This window comes from Equus przewalskii, chromosome 3 (genome assembly GCF_037783145.1).
Source record: "Equus przewalskii isolate Varuska chromosome 3, EquPr2, whole genome shotgun sequence".
Classification (NCBI taxonomy): Eukaryota; Metazoa; Chordata; class Mammalia; order Perissodactyla; family Equidae; genus Equus; species Equus przewalskii.
In genome coordinates this window covers 47,017,706-47,039,262 of record NC_091833.1, presented here as the reverse complement: position 1 = coordinate 47,039,262, position 21,557 = coordinate 47,017,706, and the positions used below count along the sequence as shown (strand labels likewise).

Below are 21,557 nucleotides of genomic sequence, written 5' to 3'. Positions count from 1 at the left end.
TATGAGTGCTGTGACGGCAGCTGAAGAATTTTTGCAAATTCTAGATAAGCTGATTGTGGAAAAACATTACTTGCCAGAGCAAATATTCAATATGGATGAAACCTCGCTATTCTGGAAACAGATGCCTGAAAAGACTTTCATCTATAAGAAGGCCAAGTCAATGCCAGGTTTCAAGGCTTTTAAGGAAAGACTAACAGTCTTGCTTGGGGGCAATGTTGCAGGCTAAAAATTGAAAGCTTTTGTGATCTGACACAGTGAGAACCCCAGGGCCTTCAAGCATATCAGTAAGTACACACTTCCAGTGTACTACCAGAGCAATAAGAAGTTGTGGATGACCCAGCTCCTCTTCCAAGATGACTTCCTGAATTGCTATGCCAGTGAAATAGAGAAATATTGTTTGGAGAATAACATACCTTTCAAGATTTTGCTTATGGTTTATAATGCTCCCAGACATCCTCCTTTTATTGGTGATCTTCATCCCAATATCAAAGCAATGTTTCCCCCTCTAAACACCACCTCTCTGATACAACCAATGGATCAAGGAGTTATAGCAACCTTTTAGGCATAAAACCTGAGGAAGACCTTTGCCCAGGCTATTGCTGCAATTGAGGAAGCCACTGATGCAATTCTGGAAGGATTACAACATCCATGACTGCATTAAGGACCTTGCTCGGGCTTGGGGTGATGTCATCCAGGAGTATCTGAATGGCATCTGGAAGAAGACACTCAAGAGGCTCATCCATGACTTCAAAGGACTTGCCAAGGATGAGGAGGTTGCAAAAATCAACAAGGCTGTGGTTGAGATGGCAGACAACTTAAACCTGAGTGTGGATGAGGATAACATTGAGGAGCTCTTAGAGGTGGTTCCTGAGGAATTAACTAATGAGGAATTGTTGGATCTGGAACAGGAACACATAGCTAAAGAGGCCAGAGAAAAAGAAACTGCAGGAGAAGAAAAAAAAGTAGAACCCCAAGAAAATTCACATAAAATGTTTAGCAGAAGCTTTTGCAGAACTCAGCAAGGTTCTTGAAAAGTTTGAAAACATAGACCCCAACACCAAAAGGTCTTCATTAATAAAGAGGGATGTTCAGGGTGCATTATCTGCTTATAACAAATGTATGAAAGAAAAACAAACCAAGCAAACCATCACAGACGTATTTCTGAAAAGAGTGACATCTTCTCAGGAAGAGCCTCAGGCAGGTCCTTCAGGAGGTGCTCCAGAAGAAGGCATTGTTATCATAGGAGATGACAGCTCCATGTGTGTTATTGCCCCTGAAGACCTTCCAGTGGGACAAGATGTGGAGGTGGAAGATGTTGATGCTGATGATTGTCTCCCTATATAGGCCTAGGCTAGTGAGTGTGTTTGTGTCTTAGTTTTTAACAAAAGTTTAAAAAGTAAAACAAAAAATTTAAAATTTAAAATAAAAAAGCTTATAGAATAAGGAAGGAAATATAGATAATAATATTAGAAATATAGATAATAGAGAAAGGAAATACTTTTGTACAGCTGTACATTGCGTTTGTGTTATCATAAAGAAGTGAAAAAGTTAAAAAGATTAAAAGGTTATAAAGAAAAGAAGTTACGATAAGCTAAGGTTAATTTATTATTGAAGAAAAATTTTTTTTATGAGTTTAGTGTAGCTTAAGTGTACAGCATGGATAAAGCCTACAGTAGTGTCCAGCAATGTCCTAGGCTTTCACATTCACTCACCACACACTCACTGACTCACCCAGAGCAACCTCCAGTCCTGCAAGTTCCATTCATAGTAATTGTCTGATACAGGTGTACCATTTTTATCTTTTATACCATATTTTTACTGTAACTTTTCTATGTTTAGATACACAAATACTTACCATTGTGTTACAGTTGCCTACAGTATTCAGAACAGTAACATGCTGTACAGGTATGTATCCTGGAAGCAATGGCTATAACATGTGGGTTGGTGTAAGCACACTTGATAATGTTCACACAATGACAGAATTGCCTGATGTTGCATTTCTCAGAAGGTATCTCGCTGTTAAGTGACAAACGACAGTAACGCAATTCTCACACGTGAAAAAACAGACAGGGAAGTACTGTAATACCTGAGTGAAGGGAAGGAAATAAAGAGAGGCTTACAACACCTGGATTTCTGCCTGGAGGCAATTTTTGGACCAGGAGCATGGAGGGACAGACCAAACAGAATTTCTGGGTCTTTAAATTTTATAGTTTAGGAGACAAAGATTTGAGTTTGGAGAGAACAAAGCAGCTAGAATTTGCAAGGCAGATTACCAGAAAGTAGGGAACTACACGGAGAAAGAGCCCTAGTAATCTGCATAGGTATTCCCTTGAGAATTTTGACTGAATAGCAATTTTACGTGTGTAGAGTGAAATTGCACAAGGCCAGGCAAAGAACAACTACTGGGTAAAAAATAATAATTTCTGGAGAACTTTAAGTAGAAGAATTCTCAGAGCTTTCACAAGTCTGGGTATTTTTTAAAATTCCCATCATTCAGGTGAACTTCATTGAGTACATGAGGTATTCAGGAGAGAGCACAAAGGGTCAAGCTTTAGTAATAAGGATAAATAACTCTGAAGACTACATGAGACCCATCCTAAAATTTTTTTAAAAGCAAACTTCAGAAGGATTAGTGTGACTCACGAGTAAGTTAGCCATCTGCCAGAACTAATGCTAACTACTAAGGGAATATACAAAATGAAAACCACAACATCTGGCAACCAATATAAAAAATTATTGGACATGAGACGAAATAGGAAAATGTGACTCACAACCAGGAGAAAAAATTCAGTCAATAGAGACAGACAAGAAATTCAAAACATTATTATAAATATGTCAAGGAGTTAAAATTATGAATATAATGAGAGAAAAAATTCAAATTGAACTTATAGAGATAAAAACTAAGATATCTGAAATAAAATATTCACTGAATGGAATTAATGGCAGATTAGACACTGAAGAAGAAAAAATCAATGAATTTGAAATGTAGCAATAGAAAATATACAAAATGAGGCACCAAGAGAAGACAAAGACTTCAAAAAAGTAAACACTATCAATGGCATATGGAACAATAACAAGTCATTGAACATTTAATTTGTGCCTCAGAATTACATGGTAGGAGAAACAGGGAACAGCAAAATTGTTTTAAGAAATAATGCCAATTTCCCCCCCAAATTTTATGAAAGCAATAGTTACCTCAAAAGGTTGTCTTGAGGGGCTGACCCAGTGGTACAGCAGTTAAGTGTGCACAGTCCACTTCGGCAGCCCAGGGTTCGCCGGTTCGGATCCCGGGTGCGGACATGGCACCGCTTGGCAAAAAGCCATGCTATGGTAAGCGTCCCACATATAAAGTAGAGGAAGATGGGCACGGATGTTAGCTCAGGGCCAGTCTTCCTCAGCAAAAAGAGGAGGATTGGAGCAGATGTTCGCTCAGGGCTAATCTTCCTCAAAAAAAAAGTGTTGTCTTGAGTACAAAATGAAAAAATGTGTGTAAAAACATTTTGACTTGTGCTTAGTCAATATAAATATTCTCATTATTTATTGTTTGTAAGTGTTTTCTATATATATTGCATTCTTCAAATAAAAGGCACAAAATAAGGGTATTTTGTTCAAATTTATCTTATATTTAGGCATGTTATATATGTGTAATAATGATAAGGAGGAATTAGAATAAGAAGAGGAGGAAGAAGAAAGAGAAGAAAAAGAAGATAATAATTACTCTTTGGGGATATGCTGTTCCTGGCCCTTTGCTAAGTGCTGTACACATATTGTTTAATTTTCATAACAACCATATGAGATAGTTACTATATTTATTATTATTTTTCAAGTACAAAAACTGAAGTTGAGAGATATTATATAATTTGTTAGTGAGCACACAGAAGAAGCTGGCCAACCAGAAACTTAAATTCATATCAGTCTAAATTCAAAAGCACATAGTTATACTATTTCCCATAACTTCTAAAAGTTATGAGCATGAATGCCACTTCAGAGTTCATTTTTAGCTTACACTGCCAGGTTTAATAAATGTTTTGTGTTATATCTTTTTTCTTATGAAATTTAGGCTCTTCAAAATGTATTCTGTAAATGTAGGTAATATTTTCTACACTCAGAAATCAGGTTACCATTTATTTACAAGAATAACTGGTTTGCTAGGTTGACCCTACAGCCTTAGTTTCTAGAGTTAACAGAGTAAAAGTCTGTTTCTTAAAATAAAAAGGGCTTAGTTAAGATTTGTGTGCGTGTGTGTTTTTCTAAACAATTCAAGAAATGAGTTTTATATATGAAGAGATAAAATGTTAAAAACCCCCTGAAAAGCTTGTAAACATAAATGCTGTCACCAAATGAAAAAAAAATTATGCTATAAATTACTTTTATTATAACTGAATACTTAATAAATAAATTATTACACTTCCACTGTTCTGCTTAAAACAACAAAACAGTAGCAATCTTTCTTAAATTCCAAAATATATGCTAGAAATACAATATTTAAGTCTAGCATATCTTTCTTGCAGGTCAATTTTCTTACTAAATGTGTCATTGACACTGTAGAATATACAGTTGAGGCTATGTACTGTTCAGATTTGCACCAAAAATAGAGAAATACTTTGACTTAAACCAAAATTCTTATTGATAATGTGAAAATTTGTTAAATTTGTGTTTTCTAAAGCTGTGTCAAATGACTTAGAGGCATGTGAAAAACTTTTGTGATAAAGAAAAATCCCAGTTTTTATTTGCATTTTTTCCAATTATCCCCTGATAGCGTTTCTAAAAAAAGGGAAAAGGAAATGTAGGTATAGACTAAATTATGAGAATATGTGAGTCCTTATTTATGTCTATTTTTGGTGTTTTAAATTTCACCACCAGTTTTCAACAACTGCTATTAAAGTAAGCATTTGCTTAAAGAACAAGTCCCAAGTTCTCTGCTTGAAAGACTGCACAATTTGGTCAGTTTTTCGGCCTTATTTTCCCGCACTCCTTTCTGCTCGACTCACAATATATATGCCAGCTAAACCACCCAGGATTTCTAGACCTCTTAAAGTAGTGTTCTCAAACTGTAACATGCATCTTAATCACCTAGAAATTGTGTTAAAATGTATTTTCTTCCTCAGCGGGTCCTGAGTGGAGTCTGAGAGTCAGAATTTTCTTTAGTAACAATAGCATTTTTTTAAATTGAGGTGTAATTGACTTGTAACATTATATTAGTTTTAGGTATACAACATAATGATTTGATATTATTGTATATATCATGAAATAACCACCACAATAAATCTGGTTAACATTCAAAACCATGCATAGTTACAAAAAATATATTTTTCTTGTGATGAGGACTTTTAAGACTTACTCTCTTAGCAACTTTAAATATGCAATACAGTGATATTAACTATAGTTGCCATGCTGTACTTTGCATCACCATGGAGAGTCTGCATTTCTAATGAGTTTCCAGGTGATATGATACTATCTATCAGGCACTGCACTTTTGAGTAGCCAGGTTTTAGAGAACTGCATGCTGTTCTCTTTCTGCGTTCCCTCCTCGGCTTCTGACCGTTCAATGCAATCCTCCTCTGTGGGCTGTGTGAATGCCCATTCCCGGCTGACTGAGCCTCTCTCATCTTAAGCTCAGAAAAAATTTTATGAACTTGACATCATTCTCCTAGGGTTTTATTTTCACTTTTGTGTGTCTAGTCAACGATATCCTAAACTTTGAGGACTATTTATTATTTATTTTGATATCCTCAATATCTAGCATGATGCCTAGCCTGTAGTAAGGATATAATAAGTATGTATTGTAAAATAACTAAAGAAAGTGATCGAGAGGGGGAGGGAAAGAGAAGAGAAGGTAAGAAAAAGGAAGGAATGTAAAAAGGAAGAATTAGTTACTGTGAGATCACGTTTTATTGCAATTTTCAGGCTGTCCCTCAATATGCAAAGCTACTCCAGCAGGAAAATAACAGAAATTGAAGTTTTCATTGTGTTCAGAGGGGAAAAAATTCTTCCATTATTTTTCTTTCTAATAGCAGTATTTCCAGTGAAGATAGAACGATAGATAGACTCTTTGATTCTCTTTCTCTATCACAGGCACATGTTGCAATATGCTTCCTAAGAAAAAGATGAACCCTTCTTCCATTTAATTAAGCATATAGTTTATTGGAGACTTAAAGTGGATCCTTTCCCCTTTTAGTGTCAAAAGCAGTTACGATCGTAGAAGAGAGAGAAAGTCCTCTGTCAGGAGATCGAATCCTGATTATTTCCTAGATGATCACCAGTGCTGCAAAGGATGCTGCTGCTTTTTATTAGTCTTAGTGCTGTTTGGGTCCCACGATGTGCCAGGTACAGTGCAGTAGCATAGGAGCTGACTATCACAGCACGTCCTGGATGCACTACTTCAATTTTAAACAGCACATTTTAGATTGTGGTTTCACCAAAGCACAGGCAATCATTGCTATAACAAATGCTTTACATTTTATTTTTACTTGTAGTCTTAGGATTTAGCAACAAATGCGTTGGTACCACTTTTGAGGACTTACTCAGATATAGTTATTGGCATTCGTAATGGATACTTACCTATATTCAGATCTTCTTTGTTAAATGCAGTATTTTCTTTTACTTCAAAATTTTTACACTAGTACTAACTATTAGTTACTTTTTTGCCAACAATAATATATTTTGTTTGTTTCTTTCAGAGTTTGAACTTGAAAAGACTGGAGGCAGTACAAGGAGGGAGAGAGGTAAGAAAGTCCAAGAGAGAGGGAGAGGGCAAAAGCAAAGATGGTGACAGTGTTGTGGTGGTGTGGTTGGTGATGGTGACTCGAGGATGACGTGATGATGATGATAATGATGATGATGATAATGATAATGATGGGGATGTGTTGAGAGGAATTTTGTGGACATTTATATTCCATTCACTAGGGCCAAAGTGCATATTAGAGATGTTTATATAAACTTATCATTTGTGCTTATTCCTCTGAAGCTGAAGAAAATACTGTTTCTCTGGTCAGGCAAGCGATGTTTCTGTTAAAATGGATTTTTACAGCAGCAGGCCCTCTAGATGGGACAGAAAAGTCTTTCCAAACAAACATCACAATGCAATATTTTAAATGATTTACTGAGAAATTAGCAAAATTCTAACAAAGCAAACATTTTATGACATTTGGGATTCTTCACTCTCCTGTCCAAGGCTGTTGATGCTACCAGGCTGGTACGCGTTATTAGATATCATGAAGTTGCTCTGGTAAGAACAGCAATTTTAAAACTTTCTTTAATTATTGTCTATCACAAATGCTTTAAAAGAGGGTAAACTTTTAATGGTATCAGACATAATACCATATCATATACATAATACCATTATGTATATTATTTTCTGATTCTGACTGAATGTGCAGACTTAACCTCAATTAAAATTCTTTCCATGCTAAATGTATAAATGCTGTATTTTACTCTGTGATTTAAGTTGTTGGGGGTGGGAGGAGGGTAGAATATTTAATTCAGTAAATCAATATTTTCTTGTTGCTCAAAGATAATTTTACTTTTTAGTGATATTTATATAACACTTTTTTGTCAAAAGTGAAGATATTTTGTCTTACAAAATGAGAAAATAAATCTTACTTCCCTCTCCATCTGTGGCTTCTCTTTCTGTAAAAACTTCTGTATTAAATACATGGTGTTTGCCCCTTCTTTCCTTACTGTTTTAATTTCCACTTGTGTGTTTTCAGTATTTGGCATTTTAATTCCTAGTAAGCTTGTCGTTTAGGGCCTCTTTCCTGTTTATTTAGTATTTTCCATCCAGAAGAATTTATTCCTTTGAGGGACACATAATAGTTGGCAGAAGAGCTGGAGAAGATAAGCTATAGATAAAGCTTTAGATATTTTTCATGCTGTAGGAGAGCAAGATAATAAGGACATGGTCATCAGGAAAGACAGAGTGGGGAAAAAAATGTGTACTGCATAAGGAAGACCTTGGCGCCATTTACAGTTTTGTAAGGGTGACTACTTCCACTCAGACATGACCAAAATGGATCTACTTAGCGAAAGAATTTAACTTGTCATCTCCTCTGAGAGAGTTCACCCCCAGGCAGTATTGCCACAGTGCGTCTCTGCTGGTTCAGTGCCTTGAAGGGCATACTGTTTGGAGTGAGCAAGCTTCTCACTGCTCTATCCTAGTCCAACAGCAACTGTGTGTCCAAAGACAGGAAACTTAAATCCACATACCTATGTAACGGCATTGGTAAATGGTAGCAAAATTCTTTATTTGTTTTATTAAGATTTTATAGTTTTTCGTGTTATTTTTAAAACCCTAATGATTTGGTTTTATTGAAAAGAGTTGCTGTTAAATTTTATTGCTTATTTTTAAATTTCCTCTGATTTTATTTTTATTAGACATGCACTTATGCGTAAAGAACATGTCAATAACATGTTTTAAATTAAAAAAAAATTCTTGAAACCATCTTATTGTTTGTGTGAAGGTCAAGTTTTAATGGCCTACAATTTAATATTTCCATCTGCGTAGAGGGGGACAACCTTGATTTGGACTTTCTCCCTGAGGTTAGTGGAATAACTGTGAAGAAGGTAAGAGTATCAAATTAATGATAGCCTCAGTAATGTCTTCTGCCCTTGACACCCCCACTCTAGGAATAAAAAGTAAAAGTCAGCTATTAAAATTCAAAACAACCACTTCCCTTCCTCTCTGGGCAACACAAGGGTACTTGGGTGTACTTCTATCAACCTACACTCACCTCAGTTTTCCCCATTATTGTACAGTCTAATCTATTCTACGGTCAGCAGTGTTGGGGAAGTATCAGACAGTCAAGGTGAAATATGTTGTGAACTCTCCTGTCAAGTCTCGGTAGTAGGTGATCTGGAAACAGAGTGCAATTACTATGTTTAGAGCCTTCTGATCACTCTTGCTCGTGAAGTGTGACATGTATCTTTCTGTTTCCTATTTGCTGTCTCCCATTATATGTGTGCATTACAAAGATATAGAATATACTTTTGATTATGTTAAATTGAAATGTGTGGATTTAGAAAACTCTTACTCAAAACATTCTCTTAGAATTTCTCATCTTAATGCTGTTGTGATTGAGGAAGATTTAATGACAATGATTACTTCCTAAGATGAATTAATTTGTCTTAGTTCAGATGAAAGATATTCCCAATAGGTGTTGATGGATATAATACTAACGACCTGTTACCAAATATTTATAAGAAGGTTTAAGAAGTGTCATTTAAAATGTTCTATTTCCTTACTGGAGATAAGGACAACAGTTAGAGTATGCATAGAAAATTGAAGCAGGTAGTAATATTCTATTTAGCTAAGTGGTAAATACTGTTAAAAAGCTAATTGCTAGACAAGAAGCCCAGATTTGAACACTACATGTTGTATAAAAATATAAATTAAGAAGAAATTGTTAAGATATAAATTACTTTTCTGAAGGAAATAGAGATGAGTAGAACCTAAATCACTTGTATCATTGTGAAATATTTGAAAGTAGATATTAGTTGTATTAAAAAACCCAGTTACATTGCTATTTTCGCATATCTATCCTTGCATACTATGTATAAGTTGAGAGGGCTGATCATAACAGGTAATAGTAAAGTTGTTTAAAAAGGAAGTTAGTGGAATGCCATACAAAATGTGATTATTTAACCAATATTTCTATTTGATTTTAAGCTAACTTCCTTCCTCCAGTGGGTTCTTGTAACTCATACAAAAACCTCAGTGAATATTCACTAGGTATGACACTAGCTGTGGAAATCATTTTTCTTTTCTCAAGGAATTTCTATTCTCCCATACAGTGCTTTTATTGCTAAATGTGGATAAAACCAAGTTACTATCAGTTTTCTTAAAAGATTGTATACCTTTGTTTTTTAAATGGTATTCTATTTTCCAAAGTACAGTTTTTGTTAACATATTAGTTAAGGATTCATTAAAGTTAAAGATTCATCTGTGTGTGTTTGTACACACTAATTTTGAATAGCAAAATGTCTCTACTTTCACTCTACCTCGAAAATACTCAATCATTGACATTCTGGATATCTTGTATCACAAGTCTAAATACACGTGGTAAGAGACTTTGTATCATGGTTGAAGAGAACTAAGTATTATGTTTGGATATCTAAGTCAGAGTTGGACATATAATTTCAGAAATTCTCCTGAATGTGGTAAACTAATGTGGCAGATGATTGTTAATGGAGCCTTTGGATTGTGGCTGTGTTGTTGGAAGTTACAGAGATTCCAGAACCACAGAGGGGATGGAAATAAAGTGCCAGTGGATAATGATCAAGGATCACTTTTATGTAATTTGCACAGCTCAGATCTCTCAAAGTGAATAAAATAAGCAGAGATCATGTTGACATTCTTCACCTGGAATTGTGAAGACAAGATTCATATTGGTACACTTAAATATTTCAAATAAGTAGTTTCATACTGTTATAAGACAGATTATGATATGCTTCTCAAACATCTGAAAGAAAATTAACACTTAGGATAATTTCTATATTCAGAAATATCACCAAAAATCATTACACACATATTTATCCCTTTACTAGAAAAACTTCCTGCTGTGGTTTGAGTATTTTTCAGTTGATTGTATTTGGCCATGCCAATAATATTAAAAAATCCAACTTTTACTCGGGGGGAAAGAAAGTACAAACAGATAGATTCTGATAGACGCATAGTTAGGAAAAAGTAGACTTTTCAAATTATTATTATTATTATTATTATTATTTTGAGGAAGATTAGCCCTGAGCTAATTACTGCCAGTCCTCCTCGTTTTGCTGAGGAAGCCTGGCCCTGAGCTAACGTCGTGCCCATCTTCCTCTACTTTATATGTGGGATGCCTACCACAGCATGGCGTGCCAAGCGGTGCCATGTCCGCACACGGGATCCGAAGCGGTGAACCCCGGGCTGCCGAGAAGCGGAATGTGTGAACTTAACCGCTGAGCCACTGGGCCAGCCCCGACTTTTCAAATTATTGAAATAGCTGATTTATGAAAGTGTCAATCTTAAGAAAATTATGAGCATGTTTTGCAACTTATCTGTTTTGTACTCTAGAATGTTTCACTAACATTCTCTATTCAGCTGCAGTGTTCCCAATCTTCTATTTTCTTTGCCAAAAATCATAAATAGGATATTATAGATGATATGAACTTCTAATACTTAAGAAAACATAATTAATCACAGACATTTGAAAACGTAGATTGAAAATCAAATGTTTGGTTAAATGCTATTTTCCCATCCCTATCTTATGTTTAAATGCACTAATCACTTAGAATAATAATTCAAGATTTTCTGTTTATGTAAAGCATCACTTGAGCATGTAACAGTCCTAAAGAAAGTACTTATTTTATTCTGATAAATAGTGGATTTTATGCCTTTGCTAATATAGTTGGATAGAGTTAGCATTGTTTATCCCTTGACAAATTACATATTTCTACTTGAAGTTGAAAGTAATTTTTAAATTTGAGCCCCAATAGGGAGAAAGTTCAAAGAATGAGATAGATGATATTGTATATTTCAAAGTAATTTGTCTACCTGGAATATTATCACAAACATTATTTCAAGTGGAACAAAATAAAAATCGCCATTGATTTTTCTTTCCGTGTATAATTTAATTAGAATTATTAAGCACATGAATTTAGGTCTAGGTTATTGCTTAGGAAACCTTACTATTACTCCTCCCATGTCCAACAGACCACTCGAGAGAATTGTTTTTTATACGAATAAAAGAGGAAAAATAAGTAAGTTCTAATAATAGAACTAAAATTGAAAGTATATTGTTCTTGGAAATAAGAGTTAGCCAAAAAGAGTTGAAGTGCCATTGTCCTCTTAAAATCTAATATTTTATATAATTTTGAAATAATAGAAGATAACTATGCTTCTTTTGTAGCTTTGTGCATCAAATAGAAAATCTTCACCAAGAAACAAATCGTAATTGCCAATTGTCTTTAATAATTTTTCTGCAAAACTTACTTCCATTTGAATGCTTTCTTTATTCAATATTCAGAATAGACTGAATGTTTCTACTTTTGTTCAAGTTTAGCTATCTCATTCTTGGTTGCTATAGAGTCTTGTAGAATAAGAAATTATTTTATAAGTGCAGTGATGACACAATTTTGGGGGGAATATATCTTGGCTAATATTATATTATTCTTTGAGATATAAAAGCTGAGACAAAGATAATTCTTCTTTTTATGACTAGAATTATTCAACGGTTCAGTGCCTATAGCTTGCCACCAGGATATATCTAATATACAGTTTGATTTTGAGATCAAGAGAACTTTTAAGGACTCAGTAAAAAATAAAATATCCCTATTTTTCCCCCTTCTCAGAATTGACAGCCAATAAAGGAGGTAAAAGATCTTTGTGCTTCTAAATCAATATTTAATTGAAAGAATAACACTTTATAAGACCATAGTAATTATTCCTGTTTCAAAAAGTTATTGAGAGGATAAAATGAGTTAATATGTGTAAAGCTCTTTGAGCAGTGCCTGCCACATAGGAAGCGCCTCATAAATGGTAACAATTACTAATATTATTTTTCATATCATCTGCTCTTCCCTGCATCTTTTCTTCTGTCAGAGACAGTTTCAGTGTCATGTTGTTGGGAGATTTTACTGTCTACATAGACTAGCCTACACCACGGGAATCAATGATACCCAAGGCCTAGCCTCCTTTCAAAGTATTTTACATTCTAAATTGGTTTTGAGATAACACATTCCAAATAGGACAACAAAATATATTTGGAACACATCATTGAATCTCAACAATTTTTAATTCCATATTTCATGTTACAGATGAGAGAAAAATTTATTTACCTTTTCCACTTAGAATATTGTTTATAGAGAGCAGTGCCTATAAAGGCCTATAGGTTTTAGGAGCGATTTTTCACATCCTCCATACTTTCTGAGGGATCTTCACATTGGATTTTGAAGATCTCTTCTATGCATGTAGACAGTAGACGTTCCAAGGGACTACCCAAAAGAAACCTGTTGATTGAGCAAAACTAAGCTTCTTAGATCTACTTCAGTTGAAAAAGAACATGTTCTTAGTAGTATCTGAAATGAGAAAAAACATCCAAAAGAACTGCACACCATTTAATTGTTTTCTCTTTCTTTTGGAAATGTTTGACTGACTGACTAGGTAGGTATTTCTAGAGTATGTACGTAGTGATAGAGCAATATTTCCCAAGAGAAGCAGAACAAAAAGAGAGAGGAAAGGAGAGAAGTGAGAGGGAGCCAGCTTGAGAGAGACATGAAATCATCACTAAGGAAGGATAAAAGAAGCCTTAGGTATAGGAAACCCATTACACACATACACACTCACATACATAGAGAGCCACCAAGAAGAATATTGACAACAGGTTTAAACAATAATTTGAACCCTAGGGACTTCCATCAAGCAAAAATCCCACAGTCATGTTCATGACAAAGTTCCCCAAAACAGACTCTGCAATTTCAGTTTGTATTGGGTGGAATTATGCCAGAGACATATACACATGAATTAAAATATAAAGCAGTAAGAATTTGACCTAGAAGTCGAAAGAGATTGAGAAGACCACATGAAATTTTTGCCTGGACAATGTCTTATTTTAATAACCTGGGCTAAGATCAGGTGGGAGTCCTGATGAACCCTCTAACTCCTAGTAAAATGAAACTAAGTGGAACCGACAAAGACAAGATGGAAGAAAGTCCTTATAAGGTTTATTTAAATAAAGGATACTCAAGATAAAATTTGTTTAAAGGAAATTGGTCTGACAAAACCTTCTGAACTCACGAGTGCTTGGAGTTAGACCTCTTCTTATTGACTCACACTGGAGAGTCACGAAAACAGACCAATGGACCACTGTAATAAGTGAAAGAGCAGGTCTTTTCATCTAGGATAAGTTTTGAAATTTGATTAGATAAACAAAGGACTACTAAAAAGCATTCTTATTCCTAGGTGGCAGAAACTCTGCATTTGTGAGGTTGACCAAAAGAGCTTAAACTTTAGACCCAATGCGGGGCTTACCTTACTATTGCTGTCAGAGAGACCCCTGAATGAGAGATGTAAGCAGCCTCACAGGAACGTGTTTTAAGTAGAAAAGCTTAAGTAAACTTGCACAGGGGCTCAATGGGACCTGTATTGTATCTTTACAATGTTGACTATTGACCTCACAAAAGACTACAAAGAAAAAACCTTTTGATCAAGCAAGACTAAGTTGATTAGACCTGACGTAGTAACAAAGAGCACGACATTGACAAAGTTTTGGTAGGTCTCTAAATGGGGAATTTAGGGAAAGATAGTTAGATAGTGTTATGGTCCAACAGGAAGATTTGAAGGCAAGTCTTGTAAGATAGGGAATAGGTAGAGATTAGCCAGAGTTTATGGCAGTATAACTTGGCATTGATGAGCACAACAGATCAAATGAATGGATATTCTGATTTCAGGGTTCTGAAATGCAACAGATTTTCCTCGTTTATGAGTCTATTTTTTCCAAAAATATTTGGATATAAGTGAGGATTTTTAATTTTAAAATGGATTTTACAAAGAGATGAGGTCTAAGAAAGATTACAGTAGAGGAATTTTGATTCTCTAATCAATATCAATTTAGGTATCTGTTTTTATAAAGAATGTGTAATATTTTTAGAATCAGTTAAACCCTGGAGGTGTTTTCAGTTGAAAAGACAAAAACAAATCATGATTTTTATTTCACTGCCTTATATTTTTATTTGAATGCATAGTCTTAAACTCATAGGAATTTTTTTGCATTGTTCTTTTAATTTGTGTATGTAACTGAATATGCATTTATTTCTTGCCCTTTACCTATGTCAATTAATATAAAATGGAAATACTACTCCAGATGGTTGAATTGATTTAAGCTGCTTTCATCAGAGAAATAATCATATATAAATGAGGAGATCTCTTACGATTCATTTCTTAATCACAAATAGAAGCCAATTGTCACCTTAAAAATATACAGAAGAAAATAAACATTTTTATTATTTTGATTCTTATCCATAACTTAGTAAGAGACTTTATTTTCTGTTTGGATTTATATTTTCATGTAGAACAAATAATGCCTGTGTAATTGTTCAATTATTTTCTTTGCTGACTAACATATTAAAATCCTGTGAATCTACAATAGAAACTCTCTTCTCTTCTCTTCTCTGGAATCCTTCTCTTCACTGCCATCCTCTCAGCTTGGAAATAGATCCCCAAATGTCTTTCCGTCCTTCGGTCATCCCTCCAGTTGAGGACAATTATTTGACATTATGTCTACTCTCTATTTGCATCCTGTCCTCAAGCTCACTTTGGGACAGTTCTCTGGAAATTGATGCTCGGACAGCTCAGTGGAATAGGAGCACTACTGATTGGTTCCATCACTGCCTTTAGCTATCTCACAGGACCTCTCAGTCCCTTATCAGTCATCACCACATTGTCACTCCACATTGATAGTATGTAATCTAAAATATTTAGATAAGATTGCATAATAACAGAAAAAAACAGTGCATTTATGATTCTTCAGCTCTTAAGAAACATTGTACTGTCAAATATTATATAAACAATTGTTTTAATTAGATTAAAAATGTAAAGATTACAGCATTTCAGACACACATCACAGTTATGTTCAAAATAATAGCTTTAAGCCCATGCGCTGTTACACACTATTTTGGTTTGCTAAGGCTGCCAACAAAGTACCATAGACTGGGTCGCTTTAACAATAGAAATTTATTTTCTCACAGTCCTAGAGCTGGAAGCCCAACAGCAAGGTGTTGGCAGGTTTAATTTCTTCTGAGGCTTCTCTCCTTGGCTTGTAGATGTGGCCTTCTTGCTGTGTCTTCACATGGTCTCTCTTTTGGTGCTCATATCCCCACTGTCTCTTTGTGTGTACACGCGTACTCTTATAAGGACACGAGTCAGATTGGTTTGGGCCCAATTTAATGGCCTCATTTTACCTTAATTTCCTTTTTAAAGGCTCTGTCTCCAAATGCAGTCAACACATTCTGGGGTTAGGACTTCAACACATGAATTTGCGGGGGGACACAATTTAGCCCACAGCATACTCTCTAAAAGTTGTACAACTGCTCCATCCACAGCCTTCAAAGGAGAAGCTTCCTTTTTCGTCCTTCACCTATTTATTCAGGAGTGTCTGTTCTCTTCAGTAACCTTGAAATTTGGTTACACTCAAATTACAAACATCAATAGTAAATAAAAGGATAAAATAACATGTAAACAATTCCTTATCTGCAATTCTAATATCCCAAATGCTTTGAAAACTGATTTTTTTCTCCCGAAAGGGAGGCTCGACTTCATTTGACAGCCCAAATCTGATCTGAAGTGATATGAGCCTATTTTATAGTCTTTCTTTTTCCTACTTGGCAGGAATATTTTTATGTTTTGTCTCAGAAATATTGATGTGTTTTTACAGGCTGCTGCTCCAAACCCTACTAGGGATATTCAAAAGACATAGTATATGCTCTGTATTACTATTTTAAAATCAGGGTGATTCTGAATTACCAGATGCATTTGTTCTTAAGAATTTTGGGTAAGGAATTGTGAATATGTTGTAGGATACATTTCATTCTTAATCACTAGAAAAATAAGATCTCATCTCTTCACCATAAAAAATTTGAAGTAATCCTTGGTAAGTGCTTATCATTGTCATAACCACTTTACACGTATTTACTCATTTATTCCTTCCAGGAAACTTTTGAAATAGCCACTACTATTATTCTCATTTCAAAAAATCAGCAGCAAAATCAAAAAGAGTTTAAATATTTAGTCCAATGTCTTATAATCAGTAAGTGGTGAAGCCAAGATTCAAACCTAGGAAATATCTCTCCAAAGTAAAATTTCAACATGACACTATTACTTGTAAGGAGAAAAATGAGGAGGTTTACCACAACTGGATATTTTGACTCCTGGTGTTTCTCAAGAGAATTATCTAATTTTCACTCGCTAAACATTCATATTCTCTGTCTCTTCCCCGTTCCCCATCCATCTTCTTGCCTACCTATCTGTTGCATATAGGCCTGTCTTATCCAAGACCATGACCACAGCTACTATTTTATTTTGGGTAGGGATCATTTGATTTCAAAGAATAGAAACCTGCTTAAAACTTATGTTAAATTGAATAGTGTCAAGCCCGTCCATTTGCAGGGAATATTACTTGATCTTTTGGAAAATAGACAATAATTCGTTCTCTTTTTTTTTCTATTTCTCTGTTCTCTAATTACATGTAATTCTTCTTTCTGTATAAACTAGGTAACTTCTTTACTTTTTTTTACTTATGCTTTGTCTGCCATGGCTACCCCCAAATGACGATCTCAGTTATCTACTCTACAGTTGGACAAACGCTTCTAATTATAGACAGTCTGGTATGATTCCTCCTAGCTCATTTGCATGGTTCAGTCAAATAAATATACTTTAGCTAAGATAAGAGAAAGGATTTTTTCTCTTTCTCCTTCTGATTTTTTCCTTTTTCTTTTCTTTTCTCTTTATGATATTCAAATGATAAAAGCACCATTTAATTCATCTTTCCAGTTTACTGCTAATACTGTGGTGGAAGCTTCTCATGACTTGGATGCTCAGCTTAAGACAGTTGTGATTAGAGAAGATATGTTGTTAGTGACTCTTCTAGAATAAAGCTTGGGCCACCATTTCCACTTTCTTTTGTTATTTTTAAATCAATAGAGGTTGAGTTTGGAAAATATAAGATTTTTCTGAAACAAGCAGTTTGTGCAATTTTCCTCATGTTTGAGGTTCAGTCCTCTTAATTAAGTTCTGATAATCATTGCAAAGTTAGCTTCTTTTTTGTTTGTATTTTCAACAGTAGTGTTTTTTATTTTATTTTATTTTTTTATTTTTTAACTTTCAGTTGTACATACTTTGAATGCTGTGTAGATTACATCATGTTTACCACCCAAAGACTAATTGTAATCCATCACCACACATGTACCTAACCAGCCCTTTTGCCTCTTCCCTCCTCCCTTCCCATCTGGTAGCCACCAATCCAGTCTCTGTTGCTATGTGTTTATCTTCTACTTATGAGTGAGATCGTACAGTATTTGACTTTCTCCCTCTGGCTTATTTCACTTAGCATAACACCCTCAAGATCCATCCATATTGTCACAAATGGCCAGATTTCATCATTTCTTATGGCTGAGTAGTAGTCCATCGTGTATAAATACCACATCTTCTTTATCCATTCGTCCCTTGATGGGCACCTAGGTTGCTTCCAAGTCTTAGCAAAGTTAGCCTCTTAATTGTCCCTCTCTTCTAAGTCTATTATGTCTGGAGTGAGGTGGGAGGGTCTTATCTTTCACTGATTAAAAATAGCATACCCTATAAAGGGAGACAAATATTGGCAATATAGTAAATTAAAACAGTTCTCTATCCAGATATTACTGATCCAGTGTATATCTGATCCACTGTATTTCTTAAGTCAAATCACTGCTGATATGTGAATCCTGAATATTAACATGGTCTATACTTCTCTTTTGTAAGCTAGAAGGAAGGGGATCAGACAATATTCTGCATGGGAAAATTCGCAATATACTTGCTTGTCCATTTCTGCATGGCATCAGGGGTAGACAGTCACAAATAGGACCTAGAGGAATATTCTCTGAAATGCTTTAGAGAAAATGTAAAACTTATTTGAATTTGTATTTTTAATCATAAGAACTCAAAAATGTTGGATTCAAAATGATCAATAATGTTTAGCAATTTGAACTCATCTGACCATTTACAATGGTTGCTTTGTCAAACCAAATTATGAGTGTTATCCTGTGCTTGGTTATGTAAAAATTAATTGTTGTATAGATTTATTTACTATTCTAGAAGTCTAGAATTTTGGAAACTAAATATCATTGTTGAAACACGTGGAATCAATTTTAACCTTTTGTGTATACTGTTTATGACTCATTGGCCACCTTTTCCCAAAAATGGAGAAATGGTTCCTGGTCCCTTTCTTGCTTGCAGTTGTAGCCTATCAAAGATGTTGTTGCTTTCTCCCCTAATAACTTTCTTTTAATAACACATTAACTCTAGTTTACTCTGGAAGTAAAGGTCACAAATAATATTGAAAATAAGTAGTACCTCGTACAAAAATTGTTAAAAGCATACAGAGGTCAAAAGCATCAAGAAAAGCAAATGATCTAACAATTTTGCCTTGAAAAAGATATTACTAATCTTAGTTAATGACTTTCGATGGAATAAAAGAGGTGATAGTCTTGTTGAAAGTAGTTCAAGAGTTGGCAACAAGAAAATGAACGTGAAAAGCATATGTAAGAACCTGGTAAATGAAAGGAATTTCAAAGAACAATGAAGTGCTGCCTGGAGAGCATAGTAACTTCAGTAGAGTAGTTCATAGATGTTTTTGAGTAAAATTCAGACAATTTGAGGTCAAAGAAAACTACAAATGATGTAGGCATTAATGGAGCCAATGGCTTCAACAGGATCATAAAATAATTTGTAAGAATTGTATTTACTTTTGCAGACAAAGACATCTGTGACACAAAAATTCATTAAATTTCCCCTAAGCGAGGAATGACTGTAAAGAAGAGGCAGTGTAGGATGGGAGGCTTTTTAGAGAGCACGAATTTTGGAGCTTTCATTACCAGTTCTGCACTTTGCTCGGCAACGTGATGTTGAGCAAGTTGCATAACCTATCTTTAACCTCAATTTCTTCATTTAAGAAATAAAATTTGTAGTTGTAACTTACCACATAGGATCCTTATGCATAAAGAAAATGAGATGGAATATGAAAAATAATGATCTCAATGTCTGGTGCCAATACAAATACCCAATAAGAAAGTTTTTAGTGCTGTTATTGTTGGTTACTTGAATTAATAAAAGACACTAGATATTCTACTCTCTAAGTGTAAAGCCACTTACCCAGCACCACATCTCAGATTAAGTGTTGCCTATTCGAAGAAAAATTTCCCAGGATGTCTACTTGCAAAAATAGTACTTGATACTTCTATCACGTTATTATGTTTATCATATTCTATTGTGACTCTTTTTGTTTGTCTCTTCACCAGTCTGTCACATAGGCTGAGTTCCTAGAGAACAGGGCCTTATTCAGCTTGCACCCATAAAACCTTGTATAGTTCCTGATAAATAGTAAGCATTCAATTAATTTCATTTATTCCCATTATACCATACCTAAAGAGATAGATGCTGATAATGGTTGATCACATTTTAGGTGAATGTGAGGTATAAAAATTTGAATTAGTAAGAAAAATAAATATTTGTGAAGCCTCAATTGTGGGAAAAAATTTTAACATATTTTAATTTTTTTTCAACTTCCAAATTTCATAATTTCAAAGCTGGTGATCCAAGTGAATCTTAAGTGTGTTTTTGTTCTTGTCTGATGGGGCTAATTCAACTGGTTAAATTCCCCATTGTCCTTTGTCAGGATTAAATTATGCAGGGTCTTCAGGCATTCATCATGTTCATCAACTACAACCACCCTGAACTGATTCCCTTTTGAACAAATAAGGTTGATTCTGGCACTGAGAGGATTAGCTGATTGCCCAAAATTAAACAATGCATGTAAATTCAGTACATAGGTTTTGAAATGACTTAGTTAAATGATATTTAAACTAATCTGTGACAAATAAGGAAGGATGCTCTTTAAAATGTTACATGAAGTGACTTATGACTATGAGGATCAAGAGACTGAGCATTAGCATATAGAAAATAATAGTCATGGGGCAATAAAATTAATCAACACAATGGGTATTTTTTATAATTTCCACTAACATGATAAAATATGGAAAAATAAGGGAAGAATTTGAGTTTTAAAAACAAAATAGAGATGATGATTTTTCAGGAGGCCATAAATTTGTAGGTAGTTAACTGACGAAATAGTGTGAGTAACTCTTCTCTTTCAACCTGACAGCACTGCAAGTGTAGAGTTAATATCCTAAATTCGTGAGGTGGTCTGCAATAAAAAAACATTAAACCAACTGGGCTCTTTTCCCAGGAAACCACTGAAACAAGAAATACATGTATCAGGAGAGAGGAAAGAGAAAAAAGAAGACAATAAAGCAAAAAATGGGAAGAAAACTAGATGACCAAATTTAGGGGATAAGTAGAAAAGTTGTGCACGTTATATACAGTCAAATAAAATTTCCTGTCTGACCTGGGAAAGACTACACTCAAAGCATAAACCAGAGTTTTCAGTTACGAGACAAAAATTCAAATACAACTTATTTCATGAAACTGTGAGGAAAGAACTTTATAGCTTTGCTTTTCTTAAGTTCAGCTTAAATGTATTTTTGAAAGTTATGTTCTGGTGTAGCGAGATGTTCCTGTCACCAGCCTGTTTCCAAAGCCATTTTGTGTTTTAAGCAGGTGTCTATAACTTACTAAGGGATTGTTTTGAACAAATTAAGGGTGATTCCAGTTCTTATTTGGGGCCTACTAATTAAATTATGATGTTTCCTAGGATCCTGACCCATCTCTCAGTCCTTCCTCCTTTGACACGTTTTTCTCTAGGTAATGGTAGCCTCTGTTGGCTGCAACGTTGGCTGTATGCTGACGGTTCCGAAGTCTGTATCATCTCCATTCTGGTTGT

At 34.7% G+C, this 21,557-nt stretch overlaps 1 protein-coding gene across 3 annotated transcripts in view; it reads left to right on the top strand.

Annotated features, from left to right (window-relative positions):
- Positions 1-21,557, top strand: part of CCSER1 (coiled-coil serine rich protein 1) — a 1,207,616-nt gene that overhangs the window by 791,669 nt on the left and 394,390 nt on the right. For all 3 annotated transcript variants that reach the window (XM_070614289.1, XM_070614290.1, XM_070614291.1), the window contains one exon: positions 6,681-6,725. In XM_070614289.1, coding sequence (XP_070470390.1) covers positions 6,681-6,725 — 45 coding nt within the window. The remainder of the gene's footprint in view (positions 1-6,680; positions 6,726-21,557) is intronic.